Raw genomic sequence first — 18,162 nt, forward strand, 5'->3', positions numbered from 1 at the left:
CCCAACCACCAAGCCACCCAGCCCACAAGGCCACACCACCCATTCTCCATCCAACACCCCAGTTCACCCAACCACCCATCCACCAGCTGTGACCCGACGGCGTTAATGACGCACAAGTGTGACACTTTTCTCTTTAGGCACAGTGGTTCAACAAAGCTCTAAGTGCTGGGTCGAAAAATAGCCACTATAAATATATGAAAAGCTATGTTAATATGAATTTGCTAAAGGTAAGATAACGAAATAAAAAATAAAATATTATGCCAAAATTGTTATTGTGTTAAAGTTACAATTACTATTTTGTTTTTTTCATTTTAACACATACACAAGTATTTTTTGTCTAGAGTCTAGTGCAATCATCAAGAAAAATAACGAATATGTGAATTGGGTCAATATGGTCCCAATGCCTGATGGCAAAGCATAGGCGAATTTGACGTTTCTCGCAGTGTATAACAACAGAAACGAGAACAAGGAACAGCATGAATAAATGAAAGCAGAAAATCAGTTGATTTTAATATGAAATTTCACGCCACCGCTCTCCGCTTTTTACGCTCGCCGAAAAAAAAGGGAAAACGCAGTTTAATTGAAAATTATCGCAACATGGTTGTCACGCAATTATTTCGCGTTATCACCAAACCGAAAAAAAGGCGAATCGAAGGGTGGAAGGATGGGTGGAGAAATAGCTGCTGAGATATCATTTATATCCCGGGCGTTGCGAATTTTGCAAAACAAGTGCGGAGGGGAAACCCACCACCAGCACCACCGAAACCACCGAACCACTGTAGGCCACCTGTGTCACACGCACAATGTATCTCTTCTCGGTTGAAGATACATTTGTATCTTTTGCGTTGCCATGGCGTGAAATTTTAATTGCCCAAAAATCAGGAGACTTGCAATCAAAAAGTGTTTTTGCGGGGTCGAATAGATCAAAAAGGTCAAGCTGTCGATTGGCATTGGGTCAATATATTAAAAGCAATGAATGGGGTTTAATAACACAAATGCAGAGAACCTATTATAATTGCAGTGCAATACAATATGTACATATATTAGACATTATCAATATGCTCCAAGCCCAAAAAAAACCTTCTCGTACATTTATGCTGCTTGCTAATTAGATCATTGTATTTTTTATGATTTTCGGTAAGGATTTACTTACTGAAAATTGAGTTTTGAGTTTTGATCCAATCCTTATTGCTGTATTAAAATTAAAATTAAAAAGAGGCAAACAAGTCAATTGACCAAGTCAGAAACGAGTTGAGGCCTTCGAACAAAGACCGGATCAACCCTAATCCCCGCTGCAGCCAACTAATTGACTTATTGAGGGCCTCATTAACCCAGGCCAACCTGTACTGGTCCCGCTCCATGCTGGTACACAACCGACTTTCTTAAAAAAAAAAAGGGAAACGCTAAACGATGAATAGAACTCAGAACCAGGGGCACATTAATCAATTCCAATCAAACAATGAGCGATTCAGTTGAACTCGAAATGTTTTCCGTAAACAATAAGGATCTGGCCATCAATGAAAGTGAACAGGTTGGGAACTGAGAACTGGCAACTGAGAAATGGGGTATAAAAACCGAGAAATGAGAATTAAGAACTGAGAATCGAGAACGGAGAACTGAGAAATCGCTTAGGACAATGCAGAGGAAATGGTCAGGATCATGGGGTGTGTGTTGTTGGCTCAATCAATGCCAGCTAAACAAGTGTTATGAATGATATGATGTTTTCATTTGTCCCCGCGTTTTTTCGTTTTATTTGATTTTTTCTTTTTGGGAAACCGAACCCCAAACAAACCGCACAAAGCCGAGAGTGAAAAATCCCTGATAATAGTTAGGGTTTCACTTTCAGGGATCTCGGCAGACGAACTGGCACCGTCAACAACCGCAGCCGGTATATACGGTCTAAATGTGACATGATTAATGAGGATCCACTGTACTCCGTAGCCCCCTATTGTCCAGACCACGGATTTGTGTAAGAAATGCTGAAAAATGTTTCAATAAACTGTCGCAGTTTGCAGGCTGCTCAATGGGAGGTCGTCCCATTCTCTAGGAGCTCCCATCTGACTAATAACCGGTTTTGGAGATACTACAGTCCAGAGACATTAACAACTTAATTGACCAACAGAATTATCTCGGATACCTACGTTCAAATACGTTTATAAATTGAAAACCGGCGAGCACTCATTTGCTATTATATTTATGAAACAAGTCTTGTATCAAAAGTCAATAAAAACTTGTATTTTAATCCCAAGATTCTTCTAGTTAAAAATAGAACATCAAGAACATTATTTTGTTATATGTATATGTTTTTGTTCTACAAGATTCCCAAAGCCCGATATTAATTCTCCATATCTCCTCCCCATTTTGTTCCCACAGTCCTTTCTCCAGATTTTTTTCGGGCGTGACTCTGAGGGGGAAACAAACAACAAATAAGAAACAGACGGGGAAAAGTGGCAAATTTTCGAACAAATTTAATTTCCGGCCTTGGGTCAGCTAGATTGGCAAACATCATTTATCATCTTGGGTCAATGGAGCAGGTACAGAAGGAACAGCCACAGACAGGGGAGAATATGGACTTGGCTCTTGTCCATGTTGATTAAACCATTAAACGAGCCACCAATGGCTAGCAACATTTGAATCTATTTGAAAAATTATATTAAAAAAAAAAAACATGCTCGGTGTTCTACGATCTTTATGTAAAATTTTCCCAGAATTCCACCAAAAGCCAAAAAAAGGATAGGGCTGTAAAAAAGGATTTTAGAGGACGCAAAAAAGAGTGAGAGTGCCCACCGCCGCGTGTGGGAAGCGTGTGTTGTCCGCCCAGGTAAATCGTCCTTGACTCCTGGTCATTGCATAAAATTTGCTAAGCAGTGGCCAGGTAGTGCTGGCTGCAGATGACTCAACTGAATGCAACCCGCAGAAACCTCAGATGGTTACTGGGAAAGGGAAACACGGCATAGAGCGTTTTGTCTTTAGCCTTTTGTATTTATTTTAGCGATCCCAGCTCGAGGGTTTTGGTTTCATTTACTGGCAATTTAGTTATTCGTCGGAATCGCTGGGCGTGTTGGTTTTGGTTGACGACTTGGGCTTGCGGCCCTTCCTTATCACCTTGGAGGTGGCCTGCGCCTGGGCCCGAGGCTCAGGGTGATAGGGAGCCACCTCTTGCTTGGAGTCCTCCTGGGGAATCTCTTCGCCATGGCCATCGATGAATCCCGAATGACCCGTCTTACGCTGTGGCGTTTGAGTGACAATCCGTTTGCCCTCGCCCGTCCAGTAAACTCCTTCGATTTCACCCTCGCGAACGTGTTCGATGGCATCGTGGGCATCTTGAGGCTCTCGCGGCTGCCCGGACTCCCGGGGATCCTTAGCATCCGCCGTCTCCTCGCTTTCCAATTCACTGGTTTCTGGCTGCTCGAAATTACCAGACTTGCCATCATCCTGGCTGGCACTCATCCGCAGCCCCCGCACGTCACTTAGCTCCTCGTCAGTGAGATCCTCCATGGAGATCTCCCGAGATCTGGGCACATACGGCTGATCCTCCTCCTCGTCCTGTTGCTCCAGCTCCTGAAAGTCCTGCTCTTGTCCCTCGCGAAGTTCCTGTTTTTCTTGCAGGGTCTCTCGCAACTCCTTCAGCTGCATGGCCAAACGCTTACGAAACTCTTCGTCCTCGTCCGCATTAAAGTACAGGCTTCGATCACCCGCCAATAGCGGTAAGAATCTGGGCGGGACAGGACGACCGCCCAAGAGACTCAATCGGCCATGGATCAAGCGACCCAACAGATCCAGGCAGCGGTTTTTGGGCGCTGGAGCTGCCTCCAACAGTTGCTCCACGTGCAGGCTCTTGTGGTGCATGGATTTCAGGGAGTTAAGCAGGATCAGTGTCCTGGAACAGCTACTCTTGAAAATGGAACGTTGCATTGTAACTCAGTGGGTCCGTACGCCGTTTAATCTGTATGGAATATATATTTTTGTTGAATTTGAAAAGTTGTACGTGTAGTATGTTATTTTTTACCTAATATATATTGTATATTTAAACAGAAAAGGAACGAAAAAAGAGCGGAACGAAAAGTTATTTTCAACGGTGAATTTTATATGAAAATTTTGTGAAGCCTTGACTTTGTTCGAAATTGTAAACTTTTGAGCTCGAATATATTTTGGGTCTTGTCGAGTCGGTGCTCGGAGAACGACTGGGGATCTGGGCGTAGCGTTGTAGGCCCCAAATGTTTGGGCAGCTGACTTTTGAGGCAGCACCTACTGGAATGCCCCGCCTGCTGCTTTTCCGTAATCCCATAAAACAATTGACTTTCTAACCGTTTTCGCAAATAATAATAAAAACGGCATAAAAAGGGAGGAAACCCGGGTATTTTCGGTGGAAAAAAAAACGGGCATTAAAGTGCAGGACGAAAAAGGATTTGCTGGGGTTAGAATTCGCGCGAAATTGCATCTTTTATGGCGCATGGCCAGCGCTAGGGTTACGTGCTATATAATAACCCTAGCCCTAAAACGACTACCTGCCACGCCCCCCGCCCATGGCTAATTATGTCATTTGGCGTAAGTCAAGGCTGCAAAGTCAATTGCGAAAAATGGGTAAAAATCTGACACAAACGAGCAGAAAATTCCATAAAAATGGTTATATAAAAAATCCATATATGGTTAGGGATTAAGGGGTTGGCGGTCTGCAACCGAAATTGTCGTCTGAAAATGATAGATTATATTGATAGAATCACTGAACATAAGCAGCAGATTCACAGCTGGACCAATCGTACCTAAATCATACACGTTAGAAGGTACGATACGAGAGGTGAAAACTTGTTAATAAAACAGGTTGTCGGAAAACTAGAGGTAATCTCCATTTTGATGTGCCTCCATCTCACATTCGGGGCTCATAAAAACACATAGAAAAATGTATTTCCAAGCCGACCTATAACCCCTGCTTGCCCATTTCCCCGCCAACATGTTGTCGTCATTGTCCAGGACAATTTGCCTGCAATATTGCGTTGACAGCCACGAGAAATAATAGCCGAACAATTTATACAATTTATGAGTTTGTGTGCCACATACACATCGGCGGCGGAGGGGTAAAGTAAAGGGGTGCTTTGGGCCTTGGTAAGGGTTACCAAAAAAATGTGTGTAGCATACTTAAGCGGGCGTCGGTGGGTGGTGCTGGATCGAATGGCAGATTGCCCAAAAAGAGAGCGAAATCACAGTCGAAAATCATAAATTCGGCATGTCTAATGACAATTTGCAGCTCCACATGCGGGGTAAAATAAAAGTTGAGAGACCGTTTTTATCGTTTTTGATTTTCTGATGCTGCGCCCTTTTATGTCAACGCATAAAAGTCGTTTGTTGTTTGGTCCAAGGTTTTTAGGGCTCGGGAAAATGGGTTTTCATAGCATGACGACGCCTTACACCGCCGACCAATTCGGAAGTAACGCATATAATATGTTGACCAACTAATAATTCTCTTTAATATAGAACCATCGAAACTTTTGCTTGAGATGCGAAAAGAATCACGAGGTTTTTAGCTGCGAATTAAATACTGTAAGGATACGTAGGCTTTTGAAAGGTGGAGACCATTTAAAATGAGCTTGTCGTAATACAATTATGGCTTAAAAATACCCTGAAATGGTTACTGGCAGCTGCCGGAGGTCCTTCTGGGACATTTATGAGGCCAACGGCTGGTCGATGCCAGACGCATCCGCAGTATAAATCAAACCCGTCCGAGGATCCCTCAAACATCCCATTGAGATCTTATTGTGGACTGGAACTGAGCTGAAACTGAACTGAAACTGCGACAGAAGCTGGTCTGGAGATGAGCCATCCATGTGGCCATAACTCATCCAGCGGAGTTGTTGGCCACCGAAAATGAAGCAATCAGGGCCGAGAAAATGGTAACAGCCCTGGGTAATTGTTGTTTGGCATTTGCTATTTGGCATTGGCCGATGATGTCACCGCACACGGAGAACGAGATGCCGGCATTGTCGTTTCCACTTCCTGGCCAGCCCATTGTCTCCTTCGAGATTTTACGATTGTTTACTGCTGCTTCTGTGCCCTGACTTTTGGCTTCCATCAAATGGCCAACAAAGCCCACAGACCGAAACCTAAACAGAAACAGAAGCACATACCCATACCCACACCCATGCCCATGCCCATACCCATACCCATTCCCACTCCTATACCCAAACCAAAAACCGAACCGAACCCATTGTGGCCAAGGCACTTTGGGCCATTCAGCAGCTCGTGGGTGTTCCGATTTCCAGCCCCCTTCTTGGCTCATTTAAGTCCCGATAAATACGCATTTGATTTGGGTCCTGATGGGGGACAACAGATAATAGAATTCGAATCGAATCGGTCCAGCTTATTAAATCAACCCTTTTCTGCCCGAGTCCCTTGTTTACCCAAACTATTAGCTGCAAGCTGGCGGGGATTTGCGGCCACTGGCCATTGAAACTTTGACCCGGGAGGAGGGTTCTGGAAAAAAAAAGGCAGCAAAAACAACACAAAAATTACGTAAACGTAGCAAAGGACCATACACTCTCTGTGTGTATATTTATGTTACAATACGTATTTTAGAGCGTTTAATTTTTAAAAAAAGGCATCGTTCCCCCCAGAACTAAACACAAACACAAGATGGACATCCGGATGCATTTTTAAAATTAAATAACTCAGAAACGTGCTCTATATAATATCAAATATAAACTAATTATCTCGACACAAGCTAGCCGCAATTTCTTAGTTTGACATTTCACACTTGCTTTGAATAAGCACTGTTCCGCTTTTTCAATGTTGATAATTTCATAAAAGTGACGCATACACAATAGTTGTAATTAAAAACTATAGTTTCTCATAAGTGAGTGCAACTCTCGTCGAAAATTGAGTAATACCTTCTGGACAGAGTATCACTTGAAAGAGTGACATAAAAATAAGCATAAAACTAAATGTGCCACATTGAGGAACGGACAAGGAGTTGGACCCAAGGGGTTAAGGCCGGGTCAGTTTGAGGCGTTTAAGTTGATTTCGTTTTGAATGTTTATTTTATTGCGTGGAAAATGACGCCAACGTGGCCAAGAAATGGTGACTGCTCTCCGGCTGCTGTTTAGCTGTTTACCCCATTTTGACCATTTCGCCATTTTGGCCATGGCTAGGTGGACTTGGCTCCAGTCGCTTTTATGGCCGGCGATTGTATCGAGAATTTCGTACGCAATAAAATTCAAATATACTTGCGATAAAAATCAAATCTTGTTGGACATTCGAGGCCCCCATTCCACCGATTTGGCGACCCAATTGGGGGTATCCCATTGCGGCTGTTATGCGTTTCAATTTTCCCTTACTGCCGTCGATTCAGTTTTATTGGGTCTCCATCTGGGCGCAATCAGATTGAATTAACAGCGTATAAGATATTGGCAACGGAGTGTCACGGCTCGCAAAATCCGTTCATAATCTCTCTAGCCTGATCTTGAGAAATATTATTTATATTTATATCGGGCAGCCAAATGAATTGAAAGTATAATACATTACCTATATTGCGAAAACGGGTTTTTTGAATCCTATTGAGCGTTAACTAAATGTTTTCATATTAAAAAATGTATTAAATTGACATGCCCTGGGCGTCGATAAAATACTAAATAAAGATGTATTTTCGTGTAATTTGAAAAAGTTGAGGAATCAATTATCCCGGCTTGGTGACAACTTGAAAAGGACCGATGCTGTCCGAAAATTCCAGGAAAGTGACCAACTGCGGTTAGTGATAGGCAGGCCGTCAGTTAGGTTTCAGGTTGAGTTTCGACTTCGATCGTTGTCGCTTTCGGTTTCTTGGTTTGGACTTCGATTTCGGCTGGGCTCGGGCTCCGACTTGGAGGACGCAGATACTAATGAAGTGCTCGCTGGTCCTCTAGTGGTATCCGTATCTGTAGCTGGGCCCCCGGGGCGTTGTCGGATGCATTTGGCAAATAAAACACCTACCGACAAGCCCGATACGCCAGATATATGGCAGATAGGAGGAGGCCCAGCGTGCCGTCCACACAAAAGGACAACCGACAACCGAGTCGACTGCAACTGCTGCCAAGGATTAAAAGGATGAGCAAGTTGGACAGGATGGGCAGAATGAGCAGAATGGGCCCAAACAGTAGGAGCCCATGGAGAGGACAGTCTCGAGTGAGAGAACTGCAGCTCCGTATCGAGAACTGCAGGGCAATTAGAACATTATCAGGCGGCAATAATCGGCTCGTTTGCACCCAAGTGTCGTCCTGTCGTAATAATAAAAGGACATCTCTCCATCTCGTGGGGCATTGGTAAAAACAACAGGACATCTACAACTCGGTCCCAGTCACAGTCACCGTCTGTTTCTGTCCCTGTATCTGGTGCATTTCTGTTTTCCATTTTCCATTTACCATTTTCAATTTTCCAAAACCCAGATAGGCAGGCGACAATGTCGGCGGCGACAGTCGGGCATCAAAGTCGATTATCACAATTTTCGGGATTTGCCTTAAATCACGCACCAGCAGTCGGAACAACTCAATTAAAATTCCTGGAATGTAGCGCAACTGCTCTTGTGTCCTTTTTCCAGGCGGTTTTGTGGTTTCTGATGTGCCCAGCTCCTGCTAATCCGTTAAATTAATGATAATGCGCGCAGCAAACTCGTAAATATCGTAGGGCCAGCCGTTGACCATTGTAGTGTCTGCTGCTGGCCAAAAGATCCCGAAAACCCTCTCATCTTGGCCCTAAATTCCTTTCACACATGTGGGAATCTGGGGCATATACCCCTAGGGTATTTAGAGGGGGCTTAGCTGAGCTGTTTGAGAAGCGCGGAGATGGGCCGTCTGCGTTGTGATTACCTATTAAAATATTTTTTAAAGGATACTGGACTAGAGAACGCATTCAATATCATTCATATAATATCGGAGTTTGTTGTCCCCAAAAATATGTTAGGTTGAATGCTGGAAAGCACATTTAAAAGTATTTAAAATTTCTTTCAAATGAGTGGATATAGCGATGAAAAGTATTAAAGAGCGGCTGAATTGGATCGTTTGTGGCTAATGAGCATGCGCAGAGATAAATCTTCTCCCTTCAATATTGACCATCATTTGACCCACTGATTTGAAGCAACCCTAGCGGCCATATTTGACCAAAACTGGGGATGGATGGGATAATTTCTAGATTTGGGGATGCTGGGGTGCTAAGGGTTAATTTTTTATACTACTTATCCTTTGGCTTTGAATTATTAATAAAAAAGAACCTGGCATATGACTTAACTTAAAAAATATAGTTTAGCTTACCTATGTTAGCTTTGTGTCTTTGTGTCTATGCATTTATTTACGAACGTACATTTTCAATAAAAACAAGTATGTTAAATTCCTCTTTAAAGACTCCTCCCCGACTCTTAAGTTGGCCTTTAGCAGACTTTTCGTCCTAGCCAGAATAGTACGACATCCTGCTGACCGTGTTGTTTGTGTCCACGTCCACGTCCACGTCCAAATCCCTACCCAAGCCAGAGTCCAGCTGGTGACGAAGGCAATTTGCATTTGAAGGGGTCGTGTTAGCCACTGGGCGACAGGCATTAAATAATTAACTCGCATTCAACATTTATAAAGACACGGGGATAGCGAGGAAAGGGATTTGCTGGGCTCAGACGATGTCAAGTAATCCCCAAAAGAAAACATTTAACATACGTAAGTGCCAATTGAATTAAAAACCAATAATATCAACCAAAAGTGATGAGCGAATGAAGGGCAGGGGATTGTAAACGGAACATGTGTAGAGATATTTATTTAACAAACATTGAGAAAATAACAAGAACGAAACCAGAGGCACGCAGAAAAAACACACTGAGAGAAAATGATTAGCTCGATTATCTATGGAATTCCTTGAGAGTAGTGATGTTACGTAAACACTTTGGAAATAACTGGTTTTAAATTTCAAAGAATAGAGCAATTATCCTTTTTAGCAATAATTTGTAACCTAATAACCCAAGTCCTATGCTTTATAAACGGAGACATACAAAAGTTGGAGTGTAAATATTTGTACCCTGTGAAACGAAAAAAGCGAGGAAAACCGATGAGTTTGGGGAAAAGGGTCTGGCGACAATCGAAATGCGAATGGAAAATCAAAGGTGAAAAGATGTGAAAAGCAAACGAAACGTGCACAGGGGGCATTTAACCGCCCGTCCATTTCCCTTTTCCCATTTCCCGCTTTTCCACCTTCCACTTACCACGGCCACCTCTCCTCCACCACCACCTCTTCCTCCACTTTCACCTGCTGCTCATGGGTAAGCCGCTGCTGAGGCACACATGACGTATTGGCAGGCAGTCCCTTGCCCCCATTTTTCCGCTTTTCCTGCTCGCATTCGCAACCCCGGGGCACTTGAAAGCCCGGGCATATCTTGATTGTTTGCATGTAAATCTGCACAAAATCCCTAAAGTACCCAAGTACCCGAAGTACCCAAAGGAAGACACAGAGTCGTCCCGATTTTCCCGCTCCACCTTCCCCCCTTGCCCCAAGGACGATGATGTCCTTGGCACAGCGCATCGCATCGCATCGCATCGGATCGCAATCTCTGGCACAATTGAACCGAGTGGCGTCCTGTGAGGAGGTGGGTGAGCTGGGTTACCCGGGCGCTTATTCTAGGTGTGTTCGTCCTTTGTGACTGATTCAAGGCGCTGCAGGTGTCTTCTGCATTGTTCACCGAGCTAAAGAAATATTTTCTGGCCACCCAACGGAGTAGCTTGAAAAACAAATTTTTTAATACGAATAAATTTTAAAATCGCCGTTTACTCCTATAATATAATTTAATGATGTGAAATATTTCCAAAAAAATTTGTAATGTAACTATTCCAGATTTTAATATTCAATATTTTTTTATTTTATTCGGTTGCAAAAATTCAATTAAGCGCTAACGTTTGTGATTAAAATGATCTCATTATATAAACATGTGATCAACCCAATGAAATTGATCAAGGCTTAAATACGACATACAATTATAATTAAGCTTTAATGTGAAACATTTAAAAAATGAAAATGAAGCTATTATAAGTGAGACTTTCTAGCGATAAATATACGAACTATATGAAGTAGCACCTTCGATTGGTCCTTTCAACCGACTTCTTAAGGACTCTCTGTGCGCCCTTCCTTTTCCCACATTGCGTGGCCAATTTTCCGATTTTCTACGATTTTCAACTGCTCGTTTTGCACCGTTCTTCAGGCAGAGCTTCCTCTGCTGCCCATTTTCCATTTCCGTGCATTTTTTGCTCCATCGTACAACTACCTTTATGGCAGCCACGCCCACTGCATTTATTGGAATTTCACAATAAACTAGCGTGGAGCTGCAGGGTGTAGAAAAAAGAATGTGATACTCGTAGGCCAAAGCCAAACCATGGCATTTGTACAAGTTTTTGGTTTGGCCGGGTTCCTCTTTTCCCTTTTTTGCAGCAGTCCCTAAGGTCTTTTTTCCTTTTTTGCCTTTTTTGTTTTTTGTTTTGCGAAGGATGTAATTAAAAAAGGGCCAGAGCAACAGCATGGCGGCGCAGACAAAAAAGTGCTTGCGAGCTTGTAAACTTTGCAGCACACGACACTCGAAGTTGCGACAACAGTACCCTTCGACCCCACCCTTCGGCACACCCATGGCATCCCTTTTTTCGCCCCTCCCTGGGTGCCAAATCGATGAGCTGCTCTACGATATCCATAGCTCAAAGCCAAATCTCGGCACAAACAGGATATACATATGGCTCGGCAGTCAAAGTCAATCCTTCGCACAGGACCACCATTTCCGCCTCCCTACACAGATTTCCCAGCCATGTTGTCGATGGGGCCGCATCCGTTGCGACTTGGGTTTTGTAGTCAAGTCAGCTCCTGTTTTCCCTTTTGGCCACCTCTCTCGCACGATTTTTTTTTTTTATCGTGCCTTTGTTTCTTATCGAGAGAGAGTCGCTTTTTTCTGCGGCTATTTTCCCTGTGATATTGAGCCGGCTGGCACTCAAAGGAAAGCCAGTGCTGGTGCCTTCCCCCCGCTCTTTCACCCAATTCCGCCCATTTCCATCCAGTCGCCGCCTTGACGTATTCGGTTTAGTGTGATTTGTATGGATGAAAGGCGCCCGTGGAAAGTGTGTGGGGGTGGCTCGCAAAGCTCGGGATACGCTTGCATTGCGATTTCATGCTCAAAAGCGACTGGCCATCAAACGGAGCTGAAAGTGAAACGCTTAGTCCCCGTTCTGCCCATTTTCCCGATTTCCCCACTTTCCATCGATACCCACATCCCGGACTCAGATTCTGTTTTGAATGGCCGGCAACAGGAGATGGATGTGGCTCAGCCTGGGAGAAGGACAATATGAAGAAAACGGCATTGGATTGCCTTGCTCGGGAATGCTGCAACTGCATTCCTGCGTTAACAATTACTTCAGTGCATATCTGAAAGTCTAACATTACGTAATTATATATAACAACATTTTTGTCTTCTGTTCAGTGGTTTTGGCTATCCTTACGGGATTTATAGTAGCGTCTAATATCTATGTTTTCGGTGGTCTTTGAAATATTTTAGCTGTTTCATTTGATCCCCATCAACGCATAGGCAACAGAAATATATGAATCTGGAAATACATATATTCATAAATGACTATATGGAGAAATATTTGTTGTACTATTTATAAATACTTATAAAGAACAATACTCGTACATTTTACATTCAGTTCCCTCTAACCTTAGGAAATTGTGTCTGGATTTCCATACTACCACGCCCGGCAGACCTAGCTTAATCACTTCACATTTTCCACTTCCACCTGTATCTCATAAACGCTCAGTTTTTTCCACCCGCCCCAAACAAGTCCCAGTGAGCAAGTCCCAGGAAAACGCAACATACGTAGCCCATGTTGCACTCGCATCCGTTACATGACGGCTTGTATGTTGCAGGTTGTCGGTTTCTGGTTGTTGGTTGTTTGGACCTCGCTATGATTTTCCTTTTGGCCTAGACACACAATTAACCCATTTACAAAAATACACATGATGTATTCATCTGGTTTTGTGATAAGGACGAACTTAATGGAACTAATAAAGCTTGTAGAAAATATTACTACGTGCAGTCTGATTAAAATATTTGCCTGGATGCCTTGTTACTACCACATATTTTACCAATTTTTCCCTTCTTACGACTATGATACATTATATTATCATTTTCCAACAAATCGAAAATTATGTTGTCTTGGCCCATTTATTAGCATTTTAAATTGAGATTTAACAGGAAGGGGAAGCGATATATCGAACAGTTGACGGAGGAGTATCCTCTATTTTTGTTTTAACCGGAAAAGAATGCAACTTTCGTAATCATTTTCGATCACTTGGGAATGGGGCTGCGAGGTTTGGCGACTGGAGTCCTACTTATCAAACCGCCCCGAATGGAGGGCGTGGCGGGACACGAATGGCTTGGCCTTCGGTTTGCGCAACTCCACCTCGTTGGCCAGTTCCTTGTATTTGTCATTAATGTACTGGAGTCGAGAGCTGTTCACAGTGTGGCGTCGACTTAGTGGATTGTGCATGGGTGCGCGGGGGCGTGGCTCCGCCACGGGCTGCTCCTCCTTATCCTGTTCGACCTCCTCGGCATTGGAAGGGGACTCCCCATTTTGGACAAGAAACTGCGCCTTAATGCGTTGCGAATCTGTGAAGATGAAGACGTGTGCTCTTTTTAAAATAATTGTATGTTAAAAATTGATGTTAGCATTAGCATAACAAGCCGAATTGATCGATCCATGTCCGTCTAGTCCTTTCTGCTTTCCCCAAAGCCCTCTTCATATTGCAGATAGTATTGTATAGCTATGTCCATCTTATAAACATACCTCTTGCTCTGCTTTAAGTTAGCTTATCATTCGCTGTTTGCTAGTCTATGATATGCTTAAGCTATTTCTGCACTTAACTTACCATGGCACATCGATCGCAATATCTTTTGAGTCTGCAGAACAGATCGCATCTTGAATGTGCTGAGCATCCTGTAAATTCGCAATCACTGCGAAAGGAGATGATGCCTTTAAGTTTTACGGGGAATGTATGGTTGGCTGGATGAACACGGTTTCACTTGATTTTCTATTCCCTTGCCGGTAAGTTGCGAGCGTTCCGAATGCCGTATTACTTTTTTCGATTTTTCCGGGGGAGTGTAAAAAATGAGTTTGCCAGAAAGTAAAAAGTGCACGGGAAATGGAATGAAATGAAATGCCTGGCTGTGAGTGGAAAATCAAAGCCTCCTGCCCCCCAAAAATGACCTGATGGCATCCATTTCCATTCTCCCACTCTGCTTTTCCCCACCATTTTCCCATTTTCCACCGTCCACCAGCGCTCCCTTTGCATGCATATTTATAGTTCCGCTTGTTGACAAATATCGCGCTCTGTTGACTGACGGAAAATTCATCGGCGGAGCGGGAAAGTCGGAAAAAAGACGGAAGCTGCACTGATTAGAAACATAGTGTGGTGTCCACGCTGAAAAACTGCTGGTGATGGCAGAAAAAAAGCACGCACACTGGCTGTGTGTCCAAAAAATGCATCGAAAAACCTTCGGAACCGACATGCCCACACTCTTTGATTACTTCCCATTTTGTTGGGGGACCAAGAGTTTGCAGTGAAGAAGTGCAGGAATTTCGAATTGGCAGCACTTTGGAGTTTAAAACCGCAAAAATCTATTTAAAAAAATTAACGCTTTTTAGTTGGAAAAATTTTTGGAATTTTGGAAACATATTTTAAAGTGGTCGTAGATATCTATAACTTATATGATAAAGCTGTATTTTTTAAACTTTGATTTAGAGACTTGTCCCATTGTGTTCCTTGCTTACTTGTTATGCCAGGCCTTGCCTGAATAAATGTAGGGAATGTATAGTTCGGCGGATTTCGAATGGGAATTCTTTCAAAATGCACTTGTCCTGGATTTCCACATTCTGCAGCGTCCGTTTTCCACATATCCCCACCTAAGCAAATCCCGTGCTATGAATACAAAATGGCAGCATCGATTGGTGAGCTCGAGCCGCATATTTCAGCGATTGAAATATTAATGGGTGGCAATGGATATAGAGAGGATAAGGGATCCGAATCCGGATCGGAAACGGGAATGGGAACGGGATCGATGGCAGCGCCGGCGCTACACTTGTCTTTGTTCAGCAATTTGTGGCAACAATTGGCACAAAGGGCGGCGCACAATAAAAGCCACCTAAGACTACAGGTTGCACTGCCATGTGTGGACTCGGATTTCGGATTGCAGTGTGCGGATTTGAGAGTTCCGAATTGGTGTGTTTGTAGTTTGTATTTCCCATTCTCTGGCTATTAGCATTCGGCTAAGCCGCACTTAGGGCTAATATATGCATGCCCCGCAAAAGGATTCCGCAGACTGGCTGTCTGGGATAATCCTTCATCGGGCGATCGTGCAGGTCCTTTGTTCGCTGCATGGTGTGCCATCCGTGTGTGCCATTGTGCAACCGACACTTGCCCACGCATCCGGCGAATGAGATGCACCTATGCATATCGAACTGCACAAAAGCACACCCGGACACAAAGGACCTCGCAGGATGCTGAATACTGATCACTGAATGCCGAATGCCGGGATCGATCGATAGCCCTTTGTCCTCCTCCGGCTTCTCTCCGCGATCCACTCAAGATAAATTAGCCCACAAAGTGTGTGTAAGCTTAGCCCGGATTAGTTTCCATTCCGGGGGCTTGAGCGCGGCTCCTGGCCCATGAATGTGTGCTAGGCTAGGGTTAGGTAGGCGGGAGATCTCAGACGGCGTGTCTTCCGGCTGATTGCGTCCTTCATGTGAGGTATGTGGTATACACCACGAACATGATCTCTGAATATATGTTTTTTTGATAAGTTATTTTGAACATAAGACCCCAATATATGCAAGAGTTGGACTACATTTCGAAGTTAAATTTTTTAAAAACATCTTATTGCAGTAAGGACCTTCGCAAGCAATGTCCTTTGCGATGGAACTCCCAAAGCTATTCCACCTGCTAAGGCTCGTGTCTCCATTGTCAGCCATTGAGAGCCCCTCGAGTATCTGCTTCTGATCAATAATTTGGCGACTCTGCCTGCTTTTCCTCGCAATATAGAGGGCATAACGAGATTACCGGGCAGCTGAAATTGTGTACATAAAAAATTACAATACAGAAAAGTTTATTACGAGAAATCCATGAAAATCAATGGAATGCGAGTAATAAACAGGGCAAGGGGCCAGCGCAGAGCGAATGGGAGTGCAATTATTAAAATAATGTCCACAGGCCATTGAGTTCATAACGCGAATGAGGCCGCAATAAAATAAATAAATGAAGAGGAACTTGTCCTCAAATGAGGCATGCAAATGTCGCCAGGCGAAATAACAAAGGACAAGAGCTGGTCGGCCAAGGGGAGTCCTCGCAGCAACAGAGCCATCAGCTCTATCATGACCACGTCCTGCTCCTGCTACTGCTCCTTCTACTTCTCCTGGCCCACCCCGCCCTGAAATTTATTAAAAACAAAGAAGGACGAAAATAAATCCGGAGCGGAGAGGCCCGGGGAAAATAACAATATCCAGAGCGGCAGCGATGTTCGATGGTGGATTGTCCGATTTTTGGCCATTGGCCGCAGCTGTTTCCCTGATAGATTAAAGGGGCGGCCAGATATTAAATCTGTTCTCTTACCCGCTGCCGCATTCCTTAGCCGCGGAAAGATTATTAAGGAAATAGGTTATCCGGAAAGGGGAGGAAATCAAGCAGATATCTGTCGGAGATTCTTAATCGAAGTCGATTTGGGGAGATTTTCTGTTTTTCTACCTCGCATTTCTACTCTAAGATAGCTTAATTACCTATTATTATCTGAAGCTATTTAAAATATAAAGTCCAATTCGGCTATATACTGTTGAAGATACCAATGTATATATTAAAAAATATTATAATTTTTAATTAGCATTTACCGAAGAACCGTTTGAACTTCGAATTTTTGAATGAAATTATTGCAAATATAAAGAAAAAATAGATTTAATCCCGCCAAACTCCGCCTGGAAGCCCTCGCATGTGCAATTTCCCACACGAAGACCATTAAAAATCATTTGACACTTTTGCCAATAAATGTTTTTTTGGCAGGATTAGCGCTAAGGAAGTGTGACTGTGACCAGGGCAGTTCCATTTACAGTTTCAGTTTCAGGATCACAATTCACAGACTGGCCTGCGGGCAAGTACTTAACCCGCTGCTGGTCGAGGGGGTGGAAAATGGCAAGCAAAAAAAAAAAAAAAAAAAGGAGGAGGAAAAGACGGAGGACAAAAAGTTGAGAAGTTCAAGTGTATAATTTCGTAACAATTGGGACAGTTTTAGTGCTTCGCCGGAACAAAAAGGAGCGAGGTTTTTGGTGTTTTGCTGTTTTGGTGTTTTGGTGTCGGTGGTTGCTCCTGTGTTTCCATTGCGTCCCTTCCATTTTCCACTTTTCATTCCCCGAAACTTAAATGCGGTTTCGTGTTACACATGTGCGTCTAATTAGCGACTGCTTAACGATAACAAGGACGAGGCGACGGGTCGGAGGTCCTGTAACTAATATGCCAGAAAATTAGGGGAAGGTGACCCGTTAACGAGCATGAAATTATTATCGAACTGCGATTAATGGGTCCTTGCAGGATGTGTTGGGCCAACACACTTGTCCTCGGATGTGTGAGGGTCAGGTCGCATCTCCTCAACTTATTAGCTCCTCAAGTGCATCTTCCCTGCGTTGTCCTGCAACACTTTTCACACGAATTCCGGCGCCATGGTGTCAAGAGCACTTCCGTCTGGAACTCTCTGGAGATTCGAAAAACTCGAACCTGCGACATCTGCTTGAATGTGCCTACTTAGCATATATCGAGTGTGAAACGCCCCAGGACTCAGATTCCAGTTGCTAGATTCCAGTCTGCAGGATCTGGGATGCGGGGGCTTAGGCAGACGGATTGACTTCTCCGGGGGCTCGGCTAAGCGGATTTGAAGCTTTGGGCGTTAATAATTGGGACCCCGAGCGCTCCGATAAGTTAAAGCTGCCGCTGTCCGTTTGATCCTTTCCCAGAGTACCCTGTAAAACGAATGGGAGTGGGAGAGCCAGCCTAAGCATTTGTACAGCTTACAGTTTTGAATAACGGAAATGGCTTATTTTTCGTTAATTTTTGCATATTTCTTTAAATACAAATTGAAAATACAACGCAAGCCTTGAA

The 18,162-nt window shown here is 43.7% G+C and overlaps 2 protein-coding genes and 1 long non-coding RNA gene across 4 annotated transcripts; 1 reads left to right on the forward strand and 2 right to left on the reverse strand.

The window, feature by feature from the left end:
• Window positions 1-2,670: 2,670 nt before the first annotated feature.
• Window positions 2,671-4,176, reverse strand: CG1324 (uncharacterized protein). 2 transcript variants are annotated; one of them, NM_001298573.1, is made up of 2 exons: window positions 4,010-4,176; window positions 2,671-3,946 (listed from the first exon to the last, which is right to left on the reverse strand). In NM_001298573.1, exon 2 carries the CDS (start codon window positions 3,913-3,915, stop codon window positions 3,037-3,039), a length of 879 nt encoding a protein of 292 aa, NP_001285502.1. In that variant the 5' UTR covers window positions 3,916-3,946; window positions 4,010-4,176; the 3' UTR covers window positions 2,671-3,036. The 2 variants fall into 2 exon arrangements, with proteins under 2 accessions (NP_001285502.1, NP_608406.1); NM_134562.2 differs by having other exon boundaries at window positions 2,960-3,946.
• Window positions 4,177-7,753: 3,577 nt separating this feature from the next.
• Window positions 7,754-8,524, forward strand: lncRNA:CR45059 (long non-coding RNA:CR45059). Its single transcript, NR_123971.1, has one exon. It is a non-coding gene; the product is annotated as a long non-coding RNA:CR45059 (long non-coding RNA).
• Window positions 8,525-13,180: 4,656 nt separating this feature from the next.
• On the reverse strand, window positions 13,181-14,181 carry CG15452 (uncharacterized protein). The gene is made up of 2 exons (NM_134563.2): window positions 13,897-14,181; window positions 13,181-13,636 (listed from the first exon to the last, which is right to left on the reverse strand). Exons 1-2 carry the CDS (start codon window positions 13,961-13,963, stop codon window positions 13,356-13,358), a joined length of 348 nt encoding a protein of 115 aa, NP_608407.1. The 5' UTR covers window positions 13,964-14,181; the 3' UTR covers window positions 13,181-13,355.
• Window positions 14,182-18,162: the final 3,981 nt, after the last annotated feature.

The sequence above is a fragment of the Drosophila melanogaster genome, chromosome X (genome assembly GCF_000001215.4).
Source record: "Drosophila melanogaster chromosome X".
In the NCBI taxonomy this organism is placed as follows: domain Eukaryota; kingdom Metazoa; phylum Arthropoda; class Insecta; order Diptera; family Drosophilidae; genus Drosophila; species Drosophila melanogaster.